The sequence below is a fragment of the Hirundo rustica genome, unplaced genomic scaffold (assembly GCF_015227805.2).
Source record: "Hirundo rustica isolate bHirRus1 unplaced genomic scaffold, bHirRus1.pri.v3 scaffold_443_arrow_ctg1, whole genome shotgun sequence".
Taxonomy (NCBI): Eukaryota; Metazoa; Chordata; class Aves; order Passeriformes; family Hirundinidae; genus Hirundo; species Hirundo rustica.
In genome coordinates, this window is record NW_026690488.1 from 1 (window position 1) to 23349 (window position 23349).

The 23349-nt window shown below is 63.2% G+C and overlaps 6 protein-coding genes, 1 long non-coding RNA gene and 1 other non-coding gene across 9 annotated transcripts; 5 read left to right on the top strand and 3 right to left on the bottom strand.

The window, feature by feature from the left end:
- Window positions 1-1057, bottom strand: LOC131378810 (uncharacterized). Its single transcript, XR_009208744.1, has 3 exons — window positions 991-1057; window positions 844-889; window positions 1-29 (listed from the first exon to the last, which is right to left on the bottom strand). It is a non-coding gene; the product is annotated as an uncharacterized LOC131378810 (long non-coding RNA).
- Window positions 1058-2952: 1895 nt separating this feature from the next.
- Window positions 2953-8063, bottom strand: PNP (purine nucleoside phosphorylase). The gene is made up of 6 exons (XM_040054099.1): window positions 7931-8063; window positions 6643-6806; window positions 6002-6105; window positions 5145-5320; window positions 3850-4031; window positions 2953-3230 (listed from the first exon to the last, which is right to left on the bottom strand). The coding sequence occupies exons 1-6, from the start codon at window positions 7939-7941 to the stop codon at window positions 2953-2955; spliced, it is 915 nt and encodes a 304-aa protein (XP_039910033.1). The 5' UTR covers window positions 7942-8063.
- Window positions 8064-8606: 543 nt separating this feature from the next.
- PIP4P1 (phosphatidylinositol-4,5-bisphosphate 4-phosphatase 1) lies at window positions 8607-11169 on the top strand. Its single transcript, XM_040054101.2, has 7 exons — window positions 8607-8679; window positions 8823-8989; window positions 9300-9406; window positions 9897-10002; window positions 10075-10127; window positions 10233-10323; window positions 10691-11169. Exons 1-7 carry the CDS (start codon window positions 8607-8609, stop codon window positions 10832-10834), a joined length of 741 nt encoding a protein of 246 aa, XP_039910035.1. The 3' UTR covers window positions 10835-11169.
- A 69-nt stretch (window positions 11170-11238) lies between these two features.
- Window positions 11239-14697, bottom strand: APEX1 (apurinic/apyrimidinic endodeoxyribonuclease 1). 2 transcript variants are annotated; one of them, XM_040054103.2, is made up of 5 exons: window positions 14601-14697; window positions 14022-14146; window positions 13667-13824; window positions 13254-13446; window positions 11239-12403 (listed from the first exon to the last, which is right to left on the bottom strand). In XM_040054103.2, exons 2-5 carry the CDS (start codon window positions 14071-14073, stop codon window positions 11889-11891), a joined length of 918 nt encoding a protein of 305 aa, XP_039910037.1. In that variant the 5' UTR covers window positions 14074-14146; window positions 14601-14697; the 3' UTR covers window positions 11239-11888. The 2 variants fall into 2 exon arrangements, with proteins under 2 accessions (XP_039910037.1, XP_039910038.1); XM_040054104.2 differs by having other exon boundaries at window positions 14499-14618.
- Window positions 14698-14804: 107 nt separating this feature from the next.
- On the top strand, window positions 14805-18702 carry OSGEP (O-sialoglycoprotein endopeptidase). Its single transcript, XM_040054100.2, has 11 exons — window positions 14805-15011; window positions 15103-15222; window positions 16380-16555; window positions 16762-16857; window positions 17037-17086; window positions 17239-17317; window positions 17431-17496; window positions 17987-18077; window positions 18270-18345; window positions 18427-18525; window positions 18604-18702. The coding sequence occupies exons 1-11, from the start codon at window positions 14897-14899 to the stop codon at window positions 18641-18643; spliced, it is 1008 nt and encodes a 335-aa protein (XP_039910034.1). The 5' UTR covers window positions 14805-14896; the 3' UTR covers window positions 18644-18702.
- A 559-nt stretch (window positions 18703-19261) lies between these two features.
- On the top strand, window positions 19262-19401 carry LOC120748029 (small nucleolar RNA SNORA79). The gene has a single exon (XR_005699279.1). It is a non-coding gene; the product is annotated as a small nucleolar RNA SNORA79 (small nucleolar RNA).
- A 1425-nt stretch (window positions 19402-20826) lies between these two features.
- On the top strand, window positions 20827-22105 carry LOC131378809 (tetratricopeptide repeat protein 5-like). Its single transcript, XM_058424418.1, has 4 exons — window positions 20827-20941; window positions 21366-21522; window positions 21618-21832; window positions 22085-22105. The coding sequence occupies exons 1-4, from the start codon at window positions 20858-20860 to the stop codon at window positions 22103-22105; spliced, it is 477 nt and encodes a 158-aa protein (XP_058280401.1). The 5' UTR covers window positions 20827-20857.
- On the top strand, window positions 22010-23342 carry LOC120748027 (tetratricopeptide repeat protein 5; the record flags this gene model as incomplete). Its single annotated transcript, XM_040054102.2, has 4 exons — window positions 22010-22303; window positions 22737-22828; window positions 23097-23153; window positions 23233-23342. Coding segments are annotated over exons 1-4 (395 nt in total), but the record flags the coding sequence as incomplete, so codon positions are not given.
- Between the last annotated feature and the right edge of the window lie 7 nt (window positions 23343-23349).

Below are 23349 nucleotides of genomic sequence, written 5' to 3' on the forward strand. Positions count from 1 at the left end.
ATCACCCCGAAGGGCGTCTCCAGGAGGTGCTGGGGGTGGGGGGGAATCGCAAAAAAACCGGGATTTCAGCCCAAAAACCAGCGGGGTTTGTACCCCCGGAGCGGCACGGAAAGGGTCGGTACCGAAACCGCGGGGTTTGGCCCCAAATTCCACACTCAAATCCTGTAATTCCCGGCGTAGGCCAAAATTCCCCCTTTCCCTCCCGAATCTCCGCATTCCCTCAAATCCTTCCCTTTGTCCCCAAACTCTGACCCCGGACTGTGAAATTCCACCCCAAAACCCACATTTCCTCCGGCGAGTCCATCTTTTTGCCCGCAGATGCCCGATTTCCCCCAAATTCCACCCCAGAGCCATCGATTCTGTCCGTGTCGCCACTCCGTCAATTCCCTCGTTTCTTCCCACCGTGCTTCCTTACTGGAATTCCACGGCCCGAATATCCGCTTTTCCTGTACCCGAATCCCCCTTTTCCTCCCCCAAATTCCCGATTTCTCCCAAAATTCCCAATTTCCCCCTCCCAATCCCCCATTTCCCCCCCAGACCCAGCCCCCAGTCCCCAAATTCCAACCCATTTCCCCCTTTCCCACTCCGCCCCAAAATTCCCGAATTTCCCCAAATCCCCCCGGGGTTCCCCCCTCCCCCCTGCCCATTCCAGACCTCGCCCCTCCCCCTCCGGCCCCTCCCCCCGACCACGCCCTGTTTATCCCCCCCCCCAATTTCCAAATTCCCCCCTCCCTAAAAAAAACCCGGAACCCCCGGGAATTTGGGGTGGGGGAGGGGAGGGGGCGGTGGGGGAGGGGTGCCGGGATTCCCCCTCCCCCTCCCCCTCCCCCCCCCCTTGCTCACCTTGACCTCCGGGGGGGGAGGGGCGGCCTCGTGCAGCTCCATGACCCTGAATTTCGGGGGCGGGGCGAGGTCAGAGGTCACGACCCCTGCCCCAGCCCCCCGCGCCCCCCGCGCCCCTCCCCCGCCCCCCGCGCGCCCCTCCCCCACCTCCCCCGGGACGGAACCTGCGGCCACCTTGAGGCGCCCTCTGAGAGCGGCCCCTCCCCCACCCCGGCCCCTCCCCCACCCCACCCCGGGGCCCCTCCCCCACCCCACCCCGGCCCCTCCCCCCACCCCCGCCCGGTTCCCACGGGGTGGGGGAGGGGCGCGGCCCCAAAATAGCCCCGGGGGGGCCCCAGATCCTGCCCCTCCCCCACGCCTCTCTCTAATTATTTTAATTAATTCCCCCTCGCAAACTTCGCCCCACTCTTGATTAACCTTCGTCAGAGTTTTAATTTACTTTACTCAACTCTTGATAAACTTCGATCCAACTTTTAACAAACTTTGTTTCACTTTATTCAACTTTTAATAAACTTTTAATCAACTTTTAACCAACTTTATTTCACTTCAATCAACTTTTAATCAACTTTTCTCGCACTTATTCATCGTCAGGTAAGGCCGCACCCCCTCCCTTCATTAATCAATCCACTCATTAACTGATCAATTAATCGGGCTGGAGGGGGCGCCTGGAATGTAAACGAGCTGGAATGGTTCGTTAATTAATTAACTCGTTAATTAACAGCGCAAAGCAGAACTGAGTAGTCAAGTAGGGAATTGGTTAATTAGCATCCAGTCATTGATTAATGGGGTTAATTAAGCCCCTGAAAGCAGCAGCCTGGAGCAGGATAATTGATCAGGATAATTAATTAGCAGTTGGTAATTATTTGCAGGTGCCACTAGCATTGATTAAGGGCAAAGGTTAGCCCTGAATTAATCGGGGGGGGGCTGATAATGTTTGAATCAATCATCAGCCTGGGCTAATTAATCTTTAGAGATTCATTACCCAGAATAATTAATCGAGGAGCTATTTAGCCTTAAATACTTAAGTGCAGCAGTTAATTAACTGCAAGTAACAGTGCTAATGAACCTGAAATATTTAACTGGGCGGGCTAATTAATCTAGAATAATAAAGGAATCCGGGGCTAATTAACCTGGAATGATGAGTCAATGGTGCTGTATCACCTGGAATAATTAACAGAATGAGGCAAATGAACCTGGAATGATTACTCGAGGGGATTAATTAGCCTGAAATAATTAATCAATGGGGTTAATTAACCGTGTCCCTCGCCCTGAGAGTTCACCGCTCGTTAATGGGAGCTAATTAATGCCCTGGGCAGACGCACGCGGCACGGACATGGAGTTAATCACATGGAACTAATAAATCACATGGAATTAATTACAAAGGAATTAATCACATGGAATTAATTACTCACATGGGAATTAATCACACGGGATTAAGGCAGAATCCAGATGGGACAAAGCCTGGGACAACTCGGGACTAATGACAGGGGATTAATGACATAGGACTAATGACACGGGATTAATGATACGGGACTAATGACACGGGGTTAATGACACGGGACTAATGACACGGGATTAATGACACGGGACTAATGACATGGGATTAATGACAGGGGACTAATGACACAGGACTAATGACACGGGATTAATGACATGGGACTAATGACACGGGATTAATGACATGGGACTAATGACATGAGACTAATGACATGGGACTAATGACACGGGATTAATGACAGGGGATTAATGACATGGGACTAATGACAGGGGATAATGACAAGGAATTAATTACACAGGATTGATATGGGATTAATGGCACAGGATTAATGATACAGGACTAATGACATGGGATTAATGACACGGGACTAATGACATGGAATTGACATGGGATTAATGACACAGCATTAATGATACAGGATTAATGACACGGGACAAACTGACACGGGATTTCCACGGAATTAAGGCAAAATCCAAGGCAGGACAACAGCAGAGACAGCACGGGATTCCCTGGGGATTCCCTGGGGATTCCCCGGGGATCAAGGCACCGCCCCGGCGAGCAGGGGGCGAGGTGTGACGTCACCCCGGTGGTGACGTCACCCGGTGGTGACGTCACGGCGCGTCCGGGCGCGTCCGGCTGCGTCCGGGCTCGTCCAGTCTGGGCGCCAGGGCCAGCAGCAGCGCCCGCAGGTGCCGCGCGCCCTCCTGCGCCGCCGCCAGCACCTCCTCGTGCCCCGTGGGCGCGGCCGGGTCCGGCCCCGCCCCCCCGCCCGTGACGTCATCGCCGTCGTCATCGTCGTCGCCGGGGGCGGAGTTGGTGATGAGCGAGAGCCCCAGCACGCGCAGCCCCAGGTGACGCGCGGCCGTCGCCTCCGACACCGTGCTCATACCTGGGGGGGACAACGAGGGTGGGGGCGCGGCCGGGACAGCTGGGGTGCACCTGGGGAACAGCTGGGCACACCTGGGGTGCACCTGGACACACCTGGATACACCTGGGGATCAGCTAGGCACAGCTGGGGAACAGCTGGGGAACAGCTGCACACACCTGGATACACCTGGGGAACAGCTGGGCACGCCTGGGTGCACCTGGGTGCACCTGGGCACACCCTGACATACCTGGGCATACCTGGATACACCTGGGGCACAGCTGGACACACCTGGGGTGCACCTGGACACACCTAGTCACACCTGGGGAGCAGCTGGGCACACCTGGGGAGCAGCTGGGCACGCCTGGGATTCACCTGGGTGCACCTGGGCCCACCCTGACACACCCTGACACACCTGGGGCACATCTGGGATACACCCGGACAAACTCTGACACACACCTGGACACACACCTGGGTTGTTTTGGGGGCTGGGTTTGGCCTTTTTGCGGCTGCTTTGGGGGCTGCTCTGCTGCACTTTTGGGGTGATTTGGGACTCTTTCGGGATTCCTCTTTCGGGATTTTTTGGGACTCTTCTGGGGCCGATTTCGGGCCCTCTCCCCGCCCCCCGGGCCCCTCTCCTCACCCACGGCGTCGGCCCCGAGGCGCCGCAGGAGCCGGCACTCGGCGGGGGTCTCGTAGCTGGGCCCCCCCACGCCCACGTAGACCCCGGGGCGGGCCCGGAGCTCCTTGGGGGCCAGCGACAGCGCCAGGCGCCGCAGCCCGGGGTCGTAGGCGTCCGTCATGGCCGGGAAGCGCGGCCCGAACCTGCGGGGAGCCGCGGGGGTGGCACCGACTCCATTGTCACCCCAAAATCCCCTCTGTGTGCCCCAACGTGTCCATTTTCACCCCAAAATCTGCCCTGTCTTCATCGATGCGTCCACTGTCACCCCAAAATCTGCCCCGTCTGTCCCAATGTGTCAATTGTCACCCCAAAATCCCCTCTGTGTGCCCCAATGTGTCCACTGTCACCCCAAAATCCACCTCATCTGTCCCAATGTGTCCATTGTCACCCCAAAATCCCCTCTGTGTGCCCCAACGTGTCCATTTTCACCCCAAAATCTGCCCTGTCTTCATCGATGCGTCCACTGTCACCCCAAAATCCGCCCCACCTGCCCCAATGTGTCCATTTTCACCCCAAAATCCGCCCCGTCTGCCCCAATGTGTCCATTTTCACCCCAAAATCCGCCCCGTCTGTCCCAATGTGTCCACTGTCACCCCAAAATCCACCTCATCTGTCCCAATGTCTCAATTGTCACCCCAAAATCCCCTCTGTGTGCCCCAACGTGTCCATTTTCACCCCGAAATCCGCCCCAGTGTGTCCACTGTCACCCCAAAATCCACCTCATCTGTCCTAATGCGTCCACTGTCACCCCAAAATCTGCCCCAGTGTGTCCACTATCACCCCAAAATCTGCCCCGCCTGCCCCAGTGGGTCCACTGTCACCCCAAAATCTACCTCATCTGTCCTAATGTGTCCATTGTCACCCCAAAATCTGCCCCAGTGTGTCCACTGTCACCCCAAAATCCACCTCATCTGTCCCAATGTGTCAATTGTCACCCCAAAATCCCCTCTGTGTGCCTCAACGTGTCCATTTTCACCCCGAAATCCGCCCCAGTATGTCCACTGTCACCCCAAAATCCACCTCATCTGTCCTAATGTGTCCATTGTCACCCCAAAATCTGCCCCAGTGTGTCCACCGTCACCCCAAAATCCGGCCCATCTGCCTCAGTGCAGCCACTGTCACCCCAAAATTGGCCCTTTCCGCCCCAGAAATGCACATTTTCCCTCCCCAAGTTGCCCTTTCCCTCCCAAATTTCGGCTTTTTTCCCCCCCAAGTCCCCCATCTGCCCCCCAAACCCCGCCCCCAACCCCGCCCACCTGTCGTCATTGGGCCCCACGAGGGGCGAGCGTCCGGCCAGCCCGGCCATGTCGATGTGGTCACGGATGACCAGCAGGTGTCCGGGGCCCAGGTGCGGCCGCAGCGACCCCGCGGCGTTGGTCAGCACCAAGGTGTGCACTCCGGCCAGGGCCAGGGCCCGCACGGGGACCACCACCTGTGGGCGTGGGCAGGGCGTGGGCAGGGCGTGCCCCAGGTGTGCCCCCGGTGTGCCCCTGGTGTGCCCCAGGTGTGGGTGTGCCCCAGGTGTGTCTGTGTGCCAGGTGTGGGTGTGCCCCAGGTGTGTCTGTGTGCCAGGTGTGGGTGTGCCCCCGGGTGTGGGTGTGCCCCCAGGTGTGTCTGTGTGCCAGGTGTGGGTGTGCCCCCAGGTGTCTCTGTGTGCCAGGTGTGGGTGTGCCCCCAGGTGTGGGTGTGCCCCCAGGTGTGTCTGTGTGCCAGGTGTGGGTGTGCCCCCAGGTGTGGGTGTGCCCCCAGGTGTGTCTGTGTGCCAGGTGTGGGTGTGGCCCCAGGTGTGGGTGTGCCCCCAGGTGTGTCTGTGTGCCAGGTGTGGGTGTGCCCCCAGGTGTGGGTGTGCCCCCAGGTGTGTCTGTGCCCCAGATGTGGGTGTGGCCCCAGGTGTGGGTGTGGCCCCAGGTGTGGGTGTGCCCCCAGGTGTGTCTGTGTGCCAGGTGTGCCCCCAGGTGTGTCTGTGTGCCAGGTGTGGGTGTGGCCCCAGGTGTGGGTGTGGCCCCAGGTGTGGGTGTGCCCCCAGGTGTGTCTGTGTGCCAGGTGTGGGTGTGGCCCCAGGTGTGGGTGTGCCCCCAGGTGTGTCTGTGCCCCAGATGTGGGTGTGGCTCACCTGGGCGGGGCTGTAGCCCTCATACAGGTGGAACCGGCCCTGCAGGACGGCGCAGGGGGCGGAGCCCAGGCGCCCCACGACCAATCGCCCGGCGTGGCCCTGCACTGGGGGCGGGGCCGGGCGTCACCTGGGGCTCAGGGGGGCGTGGTGAACCCCAGCCCTTCCCAAACCCCCCAAACGCCCCCAAACCCCTCGAAACCACCCCAAAACTCTGCCAACCTCCCAGAATTCCCCCAAACCACCCAAAATCTCACCGAACCACACAGAACGCGATCGCCCAGTGCTCCCAGCACTCCCAGTGCCCTCTCCCAGCACTCCCAGTTGCTCCCAGCACTCCCAGTGCCCATTCCCAGTTGCTCCCAGTGCCCGTTCCCATCGCTCCCAGTTGCTCCCAGCAGTCCCAGTGCCCATTCCCAATTGCTCCCAGTGCCCGTTCCCATCGCTCCCAGTTGCTCCCATCACTCCCAGTGCCCGTTCCCAGTTGCTCCCAGTGCAGGTTCCCATCGCTCCCAGTTGCTCCCAGCACTCCCAGTGCCCATTCCCAGTTGCTCCCAGTGACCGTTCCCATCACTCCCAGTCGCTCCCAGTTGCTCCCAGCACTCCCAGTGCCCGTTCCCATCGCTCCCAGTCGCTCCCAGTACCGGTGCTGCGCGGGAAGTGCGGGATGTCGGCGTAGTCGAAGCTCTGCGGCTCCGAGAGCTCCTGCGCCAGCGCTCCCAGCCCGGAGCCGCACACCAGCGCCACGCGGGGCGGCTCCCGCAGCCGCGCCAGCAGCCAGCTCGCCGCCTCGGCGCACGCCTCGTAGCTGGGGACACGGCACGCACCGGTACGGCACCAGTATGGGCCAGTGCCGGCCAGTACAGGCCAGTGTGGCACCAGTGTGGACTGGTACGGGCCAGTACAGGCCAGTGTGGGCCAGTACGGACCAGTTTGGCACCGGTATGGACCAGTACAGGCCAGTATGGCACCAGTGTGGAATGGTACGGGCCAGTGTGGCACCGGTAGGGAATGGTATGGGCCAGTACAGGCCAGTGTGTCACCAGCGTGTCACCAGTTTGGCACCAGTATGGACCCAGTGGGGGCCAGTGTGGCACCAGTATGTACCAGTACAGACTGGGACAGAGCAATTTGGCACCAGTATGGAGCATGATTGACCAGCAGGGACCAGGATGGACCAGTTTGGCGCCAATTGTGACCGGTGTGGGCCAGTGCTGCACCAGTGTGGACTGGTATGGCACCAGTGTGGCACCAGTACGTACCAGTATGGATCAGTACAGAGCAATTTGGCACCGGTATGGAGCATCATTGACCAGTATGGACCAGGACGGACCAGCACGGACCAGTCTGGCACCAGTGTGGACCAGGTGAGGGTGGGACACGAAGGGACCCCAGGGACACCCAGAAAGAGCCGCTGGGACCCCCGAACCCTGCCTGACCCCTGAAAGGACCCACAGGGACCCTCGGGACCCGTGGGAGGGGGACCCAGGACCCCTTAAATGACATCCGGGACCCCCCGGGAGCTCTTGGCCGCCCCCCAGGAACCCCCAAATGCCCCCCAGGCTCTGCTGTCCCCCCCCATCCCCGACCTTGACTCTCGCCCCGGAGCAGCCGCGGCCCCGGGCTCGGGGCCAGACGGACTTGGGACGGGGCCGGGCGATGCCCCGCCCCCAAATCGCCCCCAAATGCCCCCGACCTCGCCCATCCCCCCCCTCCCCATCCCCGCTCTTTCCCCTCCCCATCAATAGGATGGGGGGAGGGGGTCTTTAAGCCCCCCTAGCCACGCCCCCCGGCGCCGATTGGCCGCGGCGAAGGTAGGAGACCCTCAGGCTGCGATCCCATTGGATGATGTCCCCCGCCAATCCCCTCGCATCCCCAGAAAGCCCCCCAAAATCCCCCAAAACACCCCAACCCCCCCCGGGGACGTCTCACCTGACGTCCATCGCACTCGCGTCTGCGCCGCCGCCCCCGCCTCCGCGTTTATAAAGGGGCACGCCGCTGACGTCACCGCGCACGAACGCGCCCCCCTTGAATCGCCCAATCAGGGGCTGCGCCGGCCGGACCGCGCCCCCCCTCCCGTGGCCATGGAAACCGCCGAGGGGGATGCGGCGGGAGTGGCAGGAACGGCGGCCAATGGCAGCGCGGCGCGCAGGGAAAGCGGCCAATGGGAGGCCTGGGGAGAGGGGCGGGGCAAAGCGTTCCCGGGAAACCCGTGAGGGACTGGGAGGAAATCACGTGAGGGCAGCAGAGGCCAATGGGAGCGCGGGGAGGGACCCGGAACAGCGGCGCGAGCGTTGCCTGGCAACGCCGGGAGAGACGGGGAGGGTCACGTGGGCCGGGAGGACCAATGAGAGCGAGAGAAAAATCCCGGAGAGCGGCGCGGGCGTTGCCCGGCAACGGCGCGAGGTTGGGGGGGGGGTGTCACGTGCCTGAGTGGACCAATGTGAACCCGCGCAGGGCGGACGGGGTCGCCCGGCAACGCCGCGGGAGGGTCACATGACGCAGCGGGGCCAATAGCGGCGAGAGGGAGAGGGAGGTCTCGCAGAGCAGCCCTCACGTGACCCCGTCGGACCAATCGGGAGGAGAGGGGCGTGTCGCGAGCGCTGTCATGGCGGACGGGGAGAGATCGCCGCTGCTGCCGCCCGAGGCGGGGCCGGGGCCGGGCGGGGCCGCGGCCTCCGGTGAGAGAGGGCGGGGTCACTCGGGACCGGCGTGGTTTTCCCCGGGGCGGGATCCGGCGAGGCGGGAAATCCAGAGGGGCGTGGCTTAGCGCGCTGAGGGAGAAGGGGCGTGGCTTACCTTACCCGCCGTTCCCCATTGGCAGGCGGCGGGGGGGAGCCGGCCCCGCCCCCTTACTCGCCATTGGGTAGCCCCGAGGCGGTGGGGGCGGGGCCCCCGGCGGTCACGTGCCGCGTGTGCCAGCGGCCAATCAGCGTCGAGGGCAAGACGCACCAGCACGTGGTGAAGTGCGGGGGCTGCGGGGAGGCCACGGTAAGGGGCGGGGCCACGGTGAGGGGCGGGGGCTGCACAGGGCGGGGCCTGCACAGGGTGGGGCCTGAGGAGTGGGTGTGGCACGAATTGGGTGGGGTCCGGGTGGGCTGGGATTGGTGAGGTCCGATGTTGATATGGGCATGGGCAGAGGGCGGTGGGGTGGGGCAGGGGTTGGCGTCTGAAGGGGGCTTGGTTTCAGCTGGGTGGGGTCGGGGGTCTCTGGGGGCACAGCCTGGGGCGGGGTTCCCACTTGGAGTGGGTGAGGTTGGAGGGCCTGTCCTCTGAGGCCCCGCCCCCTTTGCGGCGGCAGCCAATCCGTACGGCCCCTGGCGGGAAGAAATACGTGCGGTGTCCCTGCAACTGCCTGCTGGTGTGCAGGGCCTCGGCCCAGCGCATCGCCTGCCCTCGGCCATACTGGTCAGACTGGGAGCAGAGTCAGGGGGGACTGGGAGGGACTGGTGGGTGCTGGGAGGGACTGGGAGGGGTTGGGAGGAGACTGGGTAGGGCTGGGATGGATTGGAAGGGAACTGGGATGGTGTTTTGGGCTATTGGGAGAGACGGCGGGAGACCATGGGGCCATACTGGGAGCACTGGGAACGCTCGCTGGGCCATAATGGGAGCACTGGGAGCTGACACTGGGCCATACTGGGAGCACCGGGCATCAGTGGGCCATACTGGGATTGGTTGCTGGGCCATACTGGGAGCCCAAGGCATCACTGGGCCGTATTGGGAGCACTGGCTGCAATCGCTGGGCCATACTGGGAGCACTGATGGGGTTGCTGGGCGATACTGGGAGCGCTGGAGGGAACTTTGGGGGGTCCCTGGGTCAAACTGGGAGCAGTGGGGAGGTTCCCTTGGAGCCCCCTGCCTGCCCCACCCCCTCCCAGTATAACCCAGTTTCCCCCAGTAAGAGGATCATCAACCTGGGCCCGGTGCAGACGGGAGCCCCCAGCCCGGACCCTCCCCCTGGCGGGGTGCGCGTGGCCTGTGCTCACTGTGGGGGTCCCTTCCTGGTAAGCCCTGCCCCTTTCCAGCCCTGCCCACCCCACCCACACCCCATTGTGACCACGCCCCTTTCCCTGCAGTGGGCGGAGCTCCCCGACCGCTCCCTGGCCCGCTGCCCCCACTGCCGCAAGGTGTAAGTGAGGCCCCGCCCCTTTGGGGGCGTGGTTATTGCAATCACCCCCACCACGTGCGGACGTGGTCACTCTGGAGGTGACCACGCCCCTCTGGAAACGCCCAGGTCTGCGATTGGCCGGCGCTTCCCGCGGCGACGCTGCCTCTGCTGCCTGCTGGGGGCGCTGTTGATGGGCGGGGCCGCAGCCGGACTGGCGGTGAGGGCGGGGCCTGAGGGGCGCGGATGGGCTCCGGTGTCCGTGGGGTGGAGTGTGGTGGGAAGTGTGAAGTGGGTGGGGCTTGAAAGGGGCGGGGCTGAGGGATGGAGTGAGGTGGGCAGAGAGATGGGGCTTTGTTGGGGCGTGGCCTGAAGGGGTGGAGCCCAGGTGTCTTTGGGCAGCGCTCTGAAGGGCATGGCTTCGAGCGGGCGGATCCTAAAGCCGCGCGGTTCGGAGGGTGTGGCCAAATGGGTGTGGCACAGGTGGGCGGGGCTTCGAGGAGCGCGCTTGCAGCGATCAGTGCGAGACAGGGTGTGGCTGGGGGGCGTGGCCAGCAGAAGTGACCACGCCCCCATGCCCCGCCCAGGCCGGGACGTGGTGGCTGTGGCGCCGGGCGCGGTGGGTGCCGGCGGCGTGGGCGGTGCTGGGCGCGGGGGCGGGGGCGTGTCTGCTGCGCGCGGCCTATTGGGGCTGCGTGCGGGTCAGCCAGCCCCTCCCCCCGCGTGCCTGACCATGCCCACGCACCTGGGACAAGCCCACTGGAGGACGCCCCACCCGCACAGACACGCCCCTTCGTCATGGGACACGCCCCTTCATCACGGGACACGCCCATGGCCGTGGCCGTGGTGCGGGATACGCCTCCCACGTGATGACGTCACATGGTCACGCTGTTGGCTATTGGACAGTTCTGCCATTCCCGGACCGGCCCCTCCCTCCAGCATGACCCCGCCCCCTCCTGCATGCCTTGGCCCCGCCCCCTGTACATAAGCCCTGCCCACTGTACAGTGCTATTTATTTGATGGCCACGCCCACCAGAGGCGGCCTTGTATGTAAATAAACCGAAAGTCGACGTTTCACCCCAAAATTCACCTTTATTAAAATAAAACAGAGGGAGGAGCGGTCCCTGAGGGGGAGGGGCTGGGGGCGGGGCCTGAGGGGGCAGGGCCAGGGGGGAGGGGTGGGAACCAATTTGGGGAAGTTTTGTGTCCGGGCATCGACAGCAGCACCTGAGAGGCCCAAATTTGGGCCGTTTTGGGGGAATTGGGATAAAACCGAGAGCAGGACGCCACCTTGGTCTTGATGACATCATCACAACGTAATCTGGGTGTTTCCACATCGATTTTGGGTCATTTCGAGGCAATTTCGGGTTAAGCTCTGGCCGAGTCGAGGTAGGTGGCGCAACCTTGGCCTTGATGATGTCATCAAAAGCCTATTTTGAGTCAAATTTGGGTCAACGTGCATCCAATCAAAAGCAGACGATGCCATCTTGGCCTTGATGACGCCATCACCACCCGACTCTGACTCATTTTCAGTGAAATTATTCCAATTTCGGGCCGGTTTCGAGAGACGCTTTTGGCCCAACCCAGCCCAGCTTAATTTTAAGTCTCTCCACGCCTATTTTGGGCCAATTTGAGCCAATTTGAGCCAACGCCCAATCCAATTAAAAGCGGGTGACGCCGCTCTGGCCGCGACGGCGCCATCCCCGTCGAACTTTGAACCGTCCCGAGCGGATTTAAGCCGGCTCTGGGCGGATTTCGGGGTCAGCTCCGGCCCGGCGCCGCGCCCTAGACAGCGAGCAGGGCGGTGATGGGGCAGTGGTCGCTGCCGGCCACGGCGTTGCGGATCTTGGAGTCGCACAGGGCGCCCAGCAGCCGCCGCGACAGCACGGCGTAGTCGAGCCGCCAGCCCACGTTGCGGGCGCGGGCGCCGCCCAGGTAGGTCCAGAAGGTGTAGGCGCCGCGCGCCTCGGGGTACAGGTGCCGGAAGGAGTCGACGAAGCCGGCGGCCAGCAGGCGCGAGAAGCCCTCGCGCTCCTGCGGCGTGAAGCCGGGGTTGGCGCGGTTGACGCGCGGGTGGCACAGGTCGATCTCCTGGTGCGCCACGTTGAGGTCGCCGCAGAGCAGCACCGGCTTCCGCTCGTCCAGGCGCTGCAGGAAGGCCAGGAAGGCGGCGTCGAAGCGCAGCCGCGGCTCCAGGCGCACCAGGCCCCGCCCGGCGTTGGGGACGTAGGCCGAGACCACGAAGAGAGACGGGAACTCGGCCGTCACCACGCGGCCGTCGACGTCGTGCTCAGGGTCACCTGCGGGGGGCCAGGAGTGACTGGGGGCACTGGGAGGGACTGGGAGGGGATTGGGAATGAACTGGGAGTGACTGGGGGCACTGGGAGGGGATTGGGAATGAATAGCGAGTGACTGGGGGCACTGGGAGGGACTGGGAGAGGATTGGGAATGAACTGGGAGTGACTGGGGGCACTGGGAGGGGATTGGGAATGAACTGGGAGTGACTGGGGGCACTGGGAGGGGATTGGGAATGAACTGGGAGTGACTGGGGGCACTGGGAGGGGCTGGGAGAGGATTGGGAATGAACAGCGAGTGACTGGGGGCACTGGGAGGGGATTGGGAATGAACTGGGAGTGACTGGGGGCACTGGGAGGGGCTGGGAGAGGATTGGGAATGAACAGCGAGTGACTGGGGGCACTGGGAGGGGATTGGGAATGAACTGGGAGTGACTGGGAGAGAACTGCGGGGAACTGGAGTAGATTGGGAGCAAACTGGGGGGACTGGGAGAGGACTGGGAATGTGGAATGAGGCTGGGGCAGGAGTGGACGGGGACTGGGGGGATTCCGGGAGGTTTGGGCTGTCTGGGGCTGGGTTCGGGTGGATTTGGGGGTGATTTATGGGTGGGTTCAGTGCAGGTTTGGGCAGAAATTCTGAGGCAATTTTGAGTCGATTCCAGGGCGGATTTCTGGGGGATTCTGAGGTGGATTCTAGGCAGGTATTGGGACAGATTTTGGGGAGGATTTGGGGTCACACCCAAGGTGATCTTGGGGCAGAATTCCAGTGTGGATTCGGGTGCATTTTGGGGTGATTGGGTGCTGATGGACTCGGGGCGGTTTTGGGGCAGTTCCGGGACGGTTTCGGGGCTCTCACCGATGCCGTAGGTGACGTTGAGGGGCTCGGTCTTGGCCAGCAGCCCCACGCCGCTGTAGCCCGGCCGGTCCTTGGCGCTGGACCAGAACTGGTGCGGGAGCCCCGGCAGCGCCCGGATCTCGGCGGGCACGGCCGACACCGCGCACTTGGTCTCCTGCAGGCACAGCACATCCGGGGCCTCCTCCTGCACCCACTACGGGGGCCCCAAGTCAGGCCGGGACCCCCAAACCAGATCGAACTTGACCGGGCAGGGATGGAATTGCACTGGGAACGCCAACGTGTGCGGGGAGCACCCAGGGGAGCCCCAAAATCGCACCTGACATGGACGAGGGAACCCTACCCCAGCTCCCCTGTGCACCCCCCCACGACCTGCGGTTGGCCCCTCCCACCCCACGAGCCCCGCCCCGACTCACCTGGGCCCCGCCCTTGCGCACCCAGGCCCGCAGCCCGTCCACGTTCCACGACGACACCTTGAGGGTCCAGCGCCGCCCCTCGGGCGTGGCCTCGCGGGTGGGCGGGTCCTCATACATCGGGGCTGGCGCTGCCTTGGCCGCCTTCGCTGGGCCAGGCCCTGCGTGGGGAGAGGTTACTGGGAATGCTGGGAGCAGCTGGGGGGGACTGGGTGATGCTGGGTTGTACTGAGTTAAACTGGGTTATACCGGGCTGCGTTACCCCGGCTTGTGAGGGGCCGCACTGGGTCTAACTGGGCAGGGTTATAGTGTTGTACTGGTCCGTACTGGTCCGTACTGGTCTGTACTAGTCACTCACCAGCCTCATCCCCGCTGCCGCTCTCCTCCTTCTTCTTCCCGCGCTTCGGCATGGCCCCGCCCACAGCGCACTGGACACGCCTCCTCCGGCGCTGCTCCCGCCCCTCTGGGGTTCAAGCCCTGTCCCTGCGCAGGGGAACGAGGCCACCGTCAGCGCGGCCAATCGGAGCGCGCCGTGCCCTTAATCCCCACCTCCCCGCCGCGGCTCAGCCAATCAGAGGACGCCGCCGCCACGTGCGCCGCTGTGGGCCGAACCGGGATCGGGACCGGGAGCGATCGGCTCCAATCGGCTCCCGGGGGGCCCAAAGCGGAGCCAAGCAGCGCCCACCATCAATCAACTCCCGCAGCGACCAATCAGCGCCCGCGGTTCTCCCGGTTAAACCCGCCCCCTCCAGCACCGCCCCCCCCACCCCAGCATCTCCCCCCAATCAGCGCCCGCCGTGCCTCAGAGCACGGGACCAATCAGCGCCCGCCTCACCTCAGCGCCCGCGACCAATCAGGCCCCGCCGTGCCTCAGAGCACGGGACCAATCAGAGGCCGCCGTGCCTCAGCCCTCGGGACCAATCAGAGCCCGCCGTACCTCAGTGCGCGAGACCAATCAGCGGCCGCGGCGGCGGCGCGCGGGGCCAATCAGTGGCCGCGGCGCGGGGTCAGCGGCGGCGGGAACGGCGCGAGCGGCTCCGCGCGCGCGGGAAGCGCCAGGGGAGGGATGAATGGAGGGGGCGTGACCGGAACCGGAAACGCTCCGGAGGGGAGGGGGAGCAGGGGGCGGGGGAGCGGAAGTGACGCAGCGGAGCGGCGGGAGAAGCGGCGGGAGAAGCGGCGGCGGCGGCCTGACGTCACCGGCGGGAGCACCGGGGAGCCCGGCGTGACGTCATGCCGACCGTGCTGGGCCTGGAGGGCTCCGCCAACAAGGTGGGCGCGGGGGTGGTGCGGGACGGCGCCGTCCTCAGCAACCGCCGCGCCACCTACGTCACGCCGCCGGGACAGGGTGACGTCATTTCCCCTTCCCCCCCACCCCCGGTGCCCCCTCCCGGTGCCCCTCCCGCGCTGACCCCTCCCCGCCCCCTTTGCCCCCTCAGGGTTCGCCCCCGGCCCCACCGGGCGGCACCACCGGGCCGTGCTGCTGGGGCTGATCCGCGCCGCGCTCCGCGATGCGGGGCTGGAGCCCCGGGACCTGGACGGGGTGGCCTTCACCAAGGGTGAGGGTCCGGGAACACCGGCACCGGGGGGCCCCGGGAGCATCGCTCGGAACCCCGGAACCGCGCTCAGGATCCCAGAGACCCCACAGACCCCCTATAGATCACACAGATCCTCTATGGACTCCACAGATCCCCTACAGGCCCCCACAGACCCCACAGACCCCACAGATCCTCTATAGGCCCCACAGATTCCCTATAGACCCCACAGATCGCCTATGAACCGCACAGACCCCACAGATCCCCTGTCAACCCCACAGATATTCATTCTGGAGACCACATAGACTCCCTGTGGATCCCACAGACCCCCCTGTGCCGCATGGATCCCCCAAACCTCCCCACGGACCACAGACCCCCCCCCGGCCCCCCAGAGAACCCCCAAATCCACCCCACTCCCCCCCAAGACCCTCCTGGGTGTGCTGGGGGGATCCTGGGGGAGCGTTTGGAGGTCCCGGGGTGATTTTGGGGAGTCCCAGGGATGGGGTTTGGGCAGTGCTGAGGGAATTGGGGCTCCTAGATGGGCTTCAGGGGGAGTTTGGGGTTCGTGACCCCAATTTCGGTGTGGGGCCCCCCATGGCCGGGGGCGAGACCATTATCAGGGAGTCAGGGGGGAATTGGGGGGGTCCTGAGGGAGTTTGGGGGCTTCTGGGGTTTGGGGGGTTCTGGACTGTCCCACTTGCTTGGTGGGGGGGGGTCTGGACTGTCCCACTCGTACTGTGTTGGGGGTCTGGACTGTCCCACTTGCTCTCCAGGGGGGTTTTTGGGGTAACACTGACCCCACTTTTGCCAGGCCCGGGCATGGACACCCCCCTGTGTTTTTTGGCGTGGTTCTGGACTGTCCCACTCGTACTGTGGGGGGGTTTTGGGGTGACACTGAGCTCTCCCTTTGCCAGGCCCGGGCATGGGCGCTCCCCTGGGGTTTTTTGGGGGGTGTCTGGACCGTCCCACTCACTCTCTGAGGGGGTCTGGACCATCCCACTTCCTCTCTGGGGGGGTTCTGGACTGTCCCACCGGCACTGTGGGGGGGGGTTTGGGGTGACACTGTCCCCCCTTTGCCAGGCCCAGGCATGGGTGCTCCCCTGGGGTTTTTGAGGGGTTCCAGACTGTCCCACTCGCACTCTGGTGGGGTTTTTGGGGTGACACTGACCCCCCTTTGCCAGGCCCGGGCATGGGTGCCCCCCTGGCCGTGGTGGCGGCCGTGGCGCGGACGCTGGCGCAGCTGTGGGGGCGCCCCCTGCTGGCCGTGAACCACTGCGTGGGGCACATCGAGATGGGGCGGCTGCTGGGCCACGCCCCCGACCCGCTGGTGCTCTACGTCAGCGGCGGCAACACCCAGGTATCGCGACGGGCGGGCAGCGATATCGCGATAGCGCACGGCCTCGGGTGGGGCAGAGCTGGGGGACGGCCGATATCGCCATGTATTGTGAGAGGGAAGTGAGTAAATGGCCGATATCGCGAGACATCGTGATGGGGGAGGGAGGAAATGGGTGATATCGGTGATGTCCCCGCGATACCGCGACATGACATCGCCGGTTCCCGCAGGTGATCGCCTACTCCCGGCGGCGCTACCGGATCCTGGGCGAGACGCTGGACGTGGCCGTGGGGAACTGCATCGACCGATTGGCCCGGCTGCTGCAGGTGGGACACGCCCTGACGGCCACACCCCATTGACCATGCCCTCCTGGTCACACCCATTGACCACGCCCTGATGGCCATGCCCCATTGACCATTCCCCATTGACCCCGCCCTTGCGGCCGTGCCTCATTGACCACGCCCTACTGGCCACACCCACTCTGACCCCGCCCCTTTTCCTGCAGATCCCCAATGACCCCAGCCCAGGGTACAACGTGGAGCAGCTGGCCAAGAGGTGACCTCAATGTGACCCCAGCGTGACCCCAACGTGACCCCAAACTGACCCCAAACTGACCCCAAATCTCCCGGACCCCTGGAACCCCCGGGATCCTCCCAGGATCCCAAAACCCCCTGAACTCTCCCCAAAATTCCCCTTGTGGGCCCCAGGGGCCGGCGCCTGATCCCGCTGCCCTACGTGGTCAAAGGACTCGACGTCTCCTTCTCGGGGCTCCTGTCGCACCTCCAGGTACACCAAACCCACGGGGGGACTCCAAAATCCACCCGGGAGGGCCTCGAACAGCCCCTGGGGGCCCCAAAAGGAGCAGGGGACACCCTAAACCCCGATTTTGTACCTTGCAGGCTGTGACCCCCAAACTGCTGGAGTCGGGGGAGGCGACACCGGAGGATTTGTGCTTCTCCCTGCAGGTGGAGGCAGCGAAAAGTCGGATTGGGTGGAATTAATTTGGGTTTGGAGGGAGTTAATTGGGGTTTGGAGCGGGTTAATTGGGGTTTGAGAGCAGTTAATTGGGGTTTGGATGGGGTTAATTGGGGTTTGGTGAAGGTTAATTGGGGTTTGGCGGGGTTAATTGTGATTTTGTGGGGTTAATTGTGGTCTGGGGGTCATTAATGGATTTGGAATGGGTCTCTGTGCTGTGTGGGGTCATTTTGGGCTGTTAATGAGAGTTTTGGAGCAGTTTAGGGGGCTTCACGAGCGTTTTGGGGTAATTAACTGAATTTGGAGGATTTTCGGGGGGTCTTGAGGTGGTGTGGGGAGTTTAGGAAGGGTCGGGGGTGTGAGGATGTTTTGGGGGATTTTGGGGCGATTTATGACGATTTCGGGGTGATTTTGGGTCTGGGACTGGGGCAGGATTTGGGGTTTGCTGTAATTTGGGGACGTTTTTGTGGCCGGGGGCAGGAGACAGCGTTCGCGATGCTGGCGGAGGTGACGGAGCGGGCGCTGGCGCTGACCCGGGCACGGCACCTGCTGCTCGTGGGGGGCGTGGCCTGTGAGTGGGCGTGGTCACACCTGGGTGGGGGGGCCCGGCACCCTTTGGGACCCCGATTTTTGGGAGAGGGTGGGGGTGGGAGTCCCACACAAAGGGCGTGGTCACACCTAGGAGGGGCGTGGCCATGCAGCGAGGGGCAGGGCTGGGGTTCTGCCCTGCCTGCAGCCACGCCCCGCACACCTGTGCGCCCAGGTAACCACCGGCTCCAGGAGATGCTGCAGACCATGTGCAGGGCCCGTGGGGCCGAGCTCTGCCCCATAGACGACAGGTGAGGCCAGGGCGCGCCCTGGGCGGGGGACGCACCTGTGGGACGCACCTGTGACCTTTGACCCGCGGGTTTTGCCCCCAGGTACTGCATCGACAACGGCGCCATGATTGCCCAGGCCGGGTGGGAGATGCTGAGGGTGGGGCAAGTGACGGAGCTCAGCCAATCAGGGATCACGCAGAGGTCAGGGGGCGTGGCCTTGTGGGTGGGGCAAGGTGGGAACTATCTGACCTCTGACCTTTGACCTCTGGCTGCATTCAGGTACCGGACGGATGAGGTGGAGGTGACCTGGAGGGACTGAGGTGACCACACTCCTGAATGGCCACACCCATTTAATAAAATTATATCTCCACCCCCCCACCCTCTGGCCACGCCTCTTTTTTAGTGGATGATATCATTCAATTTGTGACCCCACCCATCTAGAGGACCAATCAGATTCGGACACTGCTTGTCAGTCACAGGTAGCTCCTGACCCCTCTCTGTCAATCAATCACTGCAAACCACGCCCCTTGTACTCGCTACATCAGTGCTCTGTCAATCAATCACTGCAAACCACACCCCTTGCACTGGGCTACATCAGTGCTCTGTCAATCAACAACCGGGAAGCACGCCCCTCTGTCAATCAACAGTGGTAATCTCTGTCCGCTCCTCATTTGCATATTCCTTCCCGTGCCCTGCATAGACTGCGAGCCCAGCGGCCAATAGGATTGCGAGGTGGTGAACCGATCTCCAATGGGAGCCCGGGGCGGGCGTGGTTTCGCTTCGGGGTCTGGCGGGCAAACGCGAGGTCCGGTCAGTCCGTGAGGGGCCGGCGAAGGGATCGCGTGGGACAGGTATCGGGGAGTGGGGGGCGGGGAATGGCGGCTCTGGGGGAAGGAGGCTGTGCGTGTTTCTTGTATCGCAACATGGCTCGCGATCCCGACCCGCGTTCCTCCCGTCGCCGCCAGCCGCGGGCGCTCGGGGTTTTAGCGGTGTCGCAGAGAATTGGCGGCTCCTTCTTCACCCGGCGGAGCAGACGAGGCTTCGGGGCTCCACCGGATTTTGGGGGGTCGCACAAATGCTCCGGGAGGGGCCGGAGAGGTCCTCGGGGGGGCTCCGGCGGTCCTGGTTCGGTCCTCGGAGGGCTCCGGCGGTCCCGGTTCGGTCTCTGTGTGACTCCATTTCTCTTCCCTCAGGCGGAACCGCCGGCGGGAAACGGCTTCTGGCGGATCTCCCTTGGATACTTTGATTTTCTGAGGTTTTTTTTACATCTTTCGTGCTTAATCTGAACATTCTTCACATAGTTTTCCCTCACGATTTTCGGCCCCCCCCCCCCCACCACGTGTATCCCGATCCTCCCAAGAAGACGAGTTTGAATCTAATTTCTTGTATTTTAATACATGTTTGAAGACCGATTTAACGTAGTTTTAATTAATTTGTAAGTTTTGGTAGGATTTTTTACCTGTTTTACCCTTTTTGGAATAATTTTTTACTTCAGGAACGAGTCGTTTGCAGGAAACAGCGCCCCTGAGGATCTCGGCGCTAGTAAAAGTACAATTTAAATCTTCAATTTATATTTTTAAATTAGTTTTCCGCTTCAAAAAAACTGTTTTGGCATTTTTCAATTAGTAGATAAATTTTTCGAATGGGTTTTTGGAGGTTTTTTGCCTCATTTGAGGGGATTTTGCCTCAGAGTTGCGTTCTCAAGATTTGCCTCCCCCCCACGTGTTTACCCTCCCCCGTTAACGTTACCTAAACTCTAAAATACATTAAAATTAAAATCCATAAAATCTTTTCCACGAGATTTATCTCCTAACTATTGATTTTAATAGATTTTTTTTCTTTCTTTTTTTTTTTTTCCCCCTCTCTCTGCCATTCCCTGAGCAGTGTGCCCAGCTGTGCCCACGTCGGGAAAACGCACCCCCAAAATGCCCGATTTTATCCCTTCATTTTCCGTTTTTATTTTTTGGTTTTCCTAAGTTGCCCCGTGCTTAGTGAGGTTTTTGTGCTTTGAACTCCTTGATTTTTTTTTTTTTTCCGTTTAGGGTTTGTTTTTTTCCCCCCATTAAAATGTTGTTTTGGTGTTACTAATACGTTTATTTCACCAGTTGCTGGAATAAATCTTGTTTCGCCGTGGAACTTACTGGGGGGTTCGTGACGGGGAAAATTAAAAATTATTTAGGAGGATTTTTTTTAAATAAAACCGAGTGGGGGGTCTGGGGCCGCTTTGTGCCGGGCCCGGGGGTCCTGAGGGGCGGGGGCGGGGCCAGAGGGCGGCGGGAAACTGAGGGGGCGGAGTCTCACCTAGAGAGGAGCTGTGGTCCGGGCCGCCATTTTGAGTGTGTCGCCGCAGCCAATGGGAGCGCAGAGGGGGTGGTCCCGGCAGCCATTTTGAGTGTGTCGCCGCAGCCAATGGCAACACTGAGGTGTTGTTCCCGGCCGCCATTTTGAGTGTGTGTCGCTGCAGCCAGTGGCAGCGTAGCCGGCCGGAAAGGGCGGGAGGAAGGGCCGGAAGCGGGCGCGGCCGCGAGCTGTCATGGCGGCGCCCGAGGAGGAGGCGGCGGCGGCGGAGAGCGAGGGAGGGGACGGGGGGGATGAGGAGGCGTTGAGGCGGCTCGAGGTGGGGCAGCGGCGGCGAGCCCCTGCAGCGGGACGGGCGGGACCCTCGAGGGGGGATTTGGGGGTCTCTAAGGGGGGTGGGAGCCCTCCGAGCGGGGCTGGGCCCTCCCTGCAGGGAGCCGCGATTGCCTGAGGGGAAATAGGGGCGATGTGGGTGCTGGGACCCTCTTGGGTGGGGCTGTGCGGGGAAAGGGGCCGCTCTGGGGGGTGCTGGGGGGAGTTTTCTGTTGTTTTCCCGGGGGGTTGGGATCATTTAATGGCCGCCTTAAAAGGGTGTGAATTTGGGGGGAAATTAGGAATATTTGGGGCGAAATTAGGAATATTTGGGGTTTTACAGGGCGGGGAATGCGGGGTCACTTTTGGAGGGGGGTTGGGTTTATTTAGAGGGCGATTTTGGGGGGTCTCCGCCTGTCCCTGTCCCGCAGGCCCTGGTGACGGAGCTCTATCGCTTCCGGGACACGCTGACCCCCCGTGACCCTGGCCGTGACCCCACTGACCCCAGCAATGACCCCGCTGACCCCGGCGATGACCCCTTGGTGGCTGAGATGGAGAAGACGCTGAAGCTTATGGAGGAGATCCAGGGTCGGGGGCGTGTCTGGGCGTGGCAGGGCATGGCAGGGCGTGGTCCCTCGTGCCCCGCCCCTGACAGTGTCCCCGCCCTGTCCCCTCGCCCGCAGTGTCCCCGGAGGGGCGTGGCCGCGCCCTGGTGCTCCGTGCCCGTGCCCTGGGCGTGGCCCCCGAGGCGGGCGCGGCCCGGGCGGAGCTGGCGCTCGGCCACGCCCTGAAGCTCGACCCCGCCCTGGGTGCGGCCTGGCGCCAGCTGGGGGAGCAAAGATGGCGCCGGGGGGACCTGAGGGGCGCCCGCGACGCCTTCGGGGGGGCCCTGCAGCAGGTGGGGGGCAGGGAGGGGTCCTGGGGGTCAGGGGCAGATTGGGAAGGATCCTGGGGGGGTCAGGGGGATGGGGAGGGGTCCTTGGGGGGGTCGCAGTGGGGTCAGGGGTGGTTTTGGGGGTCCAGGGGTGATCAGGAGGTCCAGGGTCAGTTTTCGGGGGTCCCAGGGTAGTTTTAGGCGTCCCGAGGTGGTTTTTGTGGGTCCTGGGGCGGATTTGAGGGTCGCAGGGTGGTTTTGGGGGTCCCGGAGCAGTTTTTCGGGGTGCCAGGGTGACCCCTGGTGACCCCGTCCCCTCCCCGCAGGGCGAGGACCCCGAGGCGCGGCGCCTGCTGTCGATGGCGCTGCGCGCGCAGGGGGCGGGGCCGGGCCCGCGGGGGGAGGGGCCTGGCCCGGGGGGCGGGGCTCTGCGCGAGAGCCTGGCCCAGGCCGAGGCGGCCGTGAGGTGCGACCCCAGCGACGGCCGCTCCTGGTGTGAGTGCGGGCGTGGGCGGGGCGCGGGGGTGTGGCAGGGGGTGTGGCAGGTGTGTGACAGGTGTGTGTGTGTGTGTGTATGACGGGTGTGTGTGTGTGTCACAGGTGTGTGTGAATGTGTGACAGGTGTGTGCCAGGTGTGTGCGAGTGTGTCTCAGACGGCCGCTCCTGGTGTGAGTGCGGGCGTGGGCGGGGCGCGGGGGTGTGTCACGGGGTGTGACAGGTGTGTGACAGGTGTGTAGCAGGTGTGTGTGAATGTGTGACAGGTGTGTGTGTGTATGACAGGTGTGTGTGAGTGTGTGCCAGGTGTGTGCGAGTGTCTCAGACGGCCGCTCCTGGTGTGAGTGCGGGCGCGGGCGGGCGGGGCGCCGGTGTGTCGGGATGCGTCTGGGGGTGTGCCCAGGTGTGCTCAGGTGTGCTCCGCCCCTTGCAGATGTTCTGGGGAACGCCCACGTGTCGCTGTTCTTTGCGGGGGGGCAGAGCCCCAACAGCGCCCGGCGAGCGCTCGCGGCCTACGCACAGGCGGTGAGGGGCGGGGCCGGGGCGGGGCCGGGTGGTTTCTGCATGGGGGTGTGGCCATGCTAATGACAGAATGGGTGTGGCATGGCGGTGTGGCCATGCTAATGACAGAATGGGTGTGGCACAGGGGTGTGGCACATGTGGGCGTGGCAAAGGCGTATGACCACGCATATGGGTGGGGCTGAAGGGCGTGGCCAAACCATATACGGAAACCACGCCCAATGTGTGGTGGGTGTGGCTCAGGGGCGTGTCCCTGACTCCGCCTCACCCCCAGGAGCGCGTGGACCCCGCTGCTGCCGCCAACCCCGACCTGCACCTGAACCGCGCCACGGTGAGCGGGGTGGGCGTGGCAGGGGTGTGCCTGGGGGGGCGTGGCCCTGCTCTGAGGCCAACAGGCTCCGCCCCCGCAGCTGCTGCAGTACCTGGAGCGCTTCCAGGCGGCGCTGGAGGGGCTGAGCCGAGCGGCCGAGCTGGCGCCGGGCTGGGACGAGCCCCGGAAACGCCACGGGAACCTGCTGGAGTCTGAG

Excerpts from the sequence above, each read along its gene's own strand:
- PNP (XM_040054099.1), bottom strand. Across the intron at positions 6,106-6,642 it reads GCACTTCCCGCGCAGCACCG|TGCAGGGCCACGCCGGGCGA; the intron begins GTACTGGGAGCG and ends CCCCGCCCCCAG. Across the intron at positions 5,321-6,001 it reads AGGGCTACAGCCCCGCCCAG|GTGGTGGTCCCCGTGCGGGC; the intron begins GTGAGCCACACC and ends CCACGCCCACAG.
- OSGEP (XM_040054100.2), top strand. The coding sequence starts at position 14,897 with ATGCCGACCGTGCTGGGCCTGGAGGGCTCCGCCAACAAGGTGGGCGCG. Across the intron at positions 16,858-17,036 it reads GATTGGCCCGGCTGCTGCAG|ATCCCCAATGACCCCAGCCC; the intron begins GTGGGACACGCC and ends CTTTTCCTGCAG. Across the intron at positions 18,346-18,426 it reads CTCTGCCCCATAGACGACAG|GTACTGCATCGACAACGGCG; the intron begins GTGAGGCCAGGG and ends TTTTGCCCCCAG.
- LOC131378809 (XM_058424418.1), top strand. The coding sequence starts at position 20,858 with ATGGCGGCGCCCGAGGAGGAGGCGGCGGCGGCGGAGAGCGAGGGAGGG. Across the intron at positions 21,523-21,617 it reads GCTTATGGAGGAGATCCAGG|TGTCCCCGGAGGGGCGTGGC; the intron begins GTCGGGGGCGTG and ends CCTCGCCCGCAG. Across the intron at positions 21,833-22,084 it reads TCGGGGGGGCCCTGCAGCAG|TTTTTCGGGGTGCCAGGGTG; the intron begins GTGGGGGGCAGG and ends GTCCCGGAGCAG.
- PIP4P1 (XM_040054101.2), top strand. The coding sequence starts at position 8,607 with ATGGCGGACGGGGAGAGATCGCCGCTGCTGCCGCCCGAGGCGGGGCCG. Across the intron at positions 8,990-9,299 it reads GGGGCTGCGGGGAGGCCACG|CCAATCCGTACGGCCCCTGG; the intron begins GTAAGGGGCGGG and ends TTGCGGCGGCAG. Across the intron at positions 10,128-10,232 it reads TGCCCCCACTGCCGCAAGGT|GTCTGCGATTGGCCGGCGCT; the intron begins GTAAGTGAGGCC and ends GGAAACGCCCAG.
- APEX1 (XM_040054103.2), bottom strand. The coding sequence starts at position 14,073 with ATGCCGAAGCGCGGGAAGAAGAAGGAGGAGAGCGGCAGCGGGGATGAG. Across the intron at positions 13,825-14,021 it reads CGGCAGCGGGGATGAGGCTG|GGCCTGGCCCAGCGAAGGCG; the intron begins GTGAGTGACTAG and ends CTCCCCACGCAG. Across the intron at positions 13,447-13,666 it reads TGCGCAAGGGCGGGGCCCAG|TGGGTGCAGGAGGAGGCCCC; the intron begins GTGAGTCGGGGC and ends GGGCCCCCGTAG.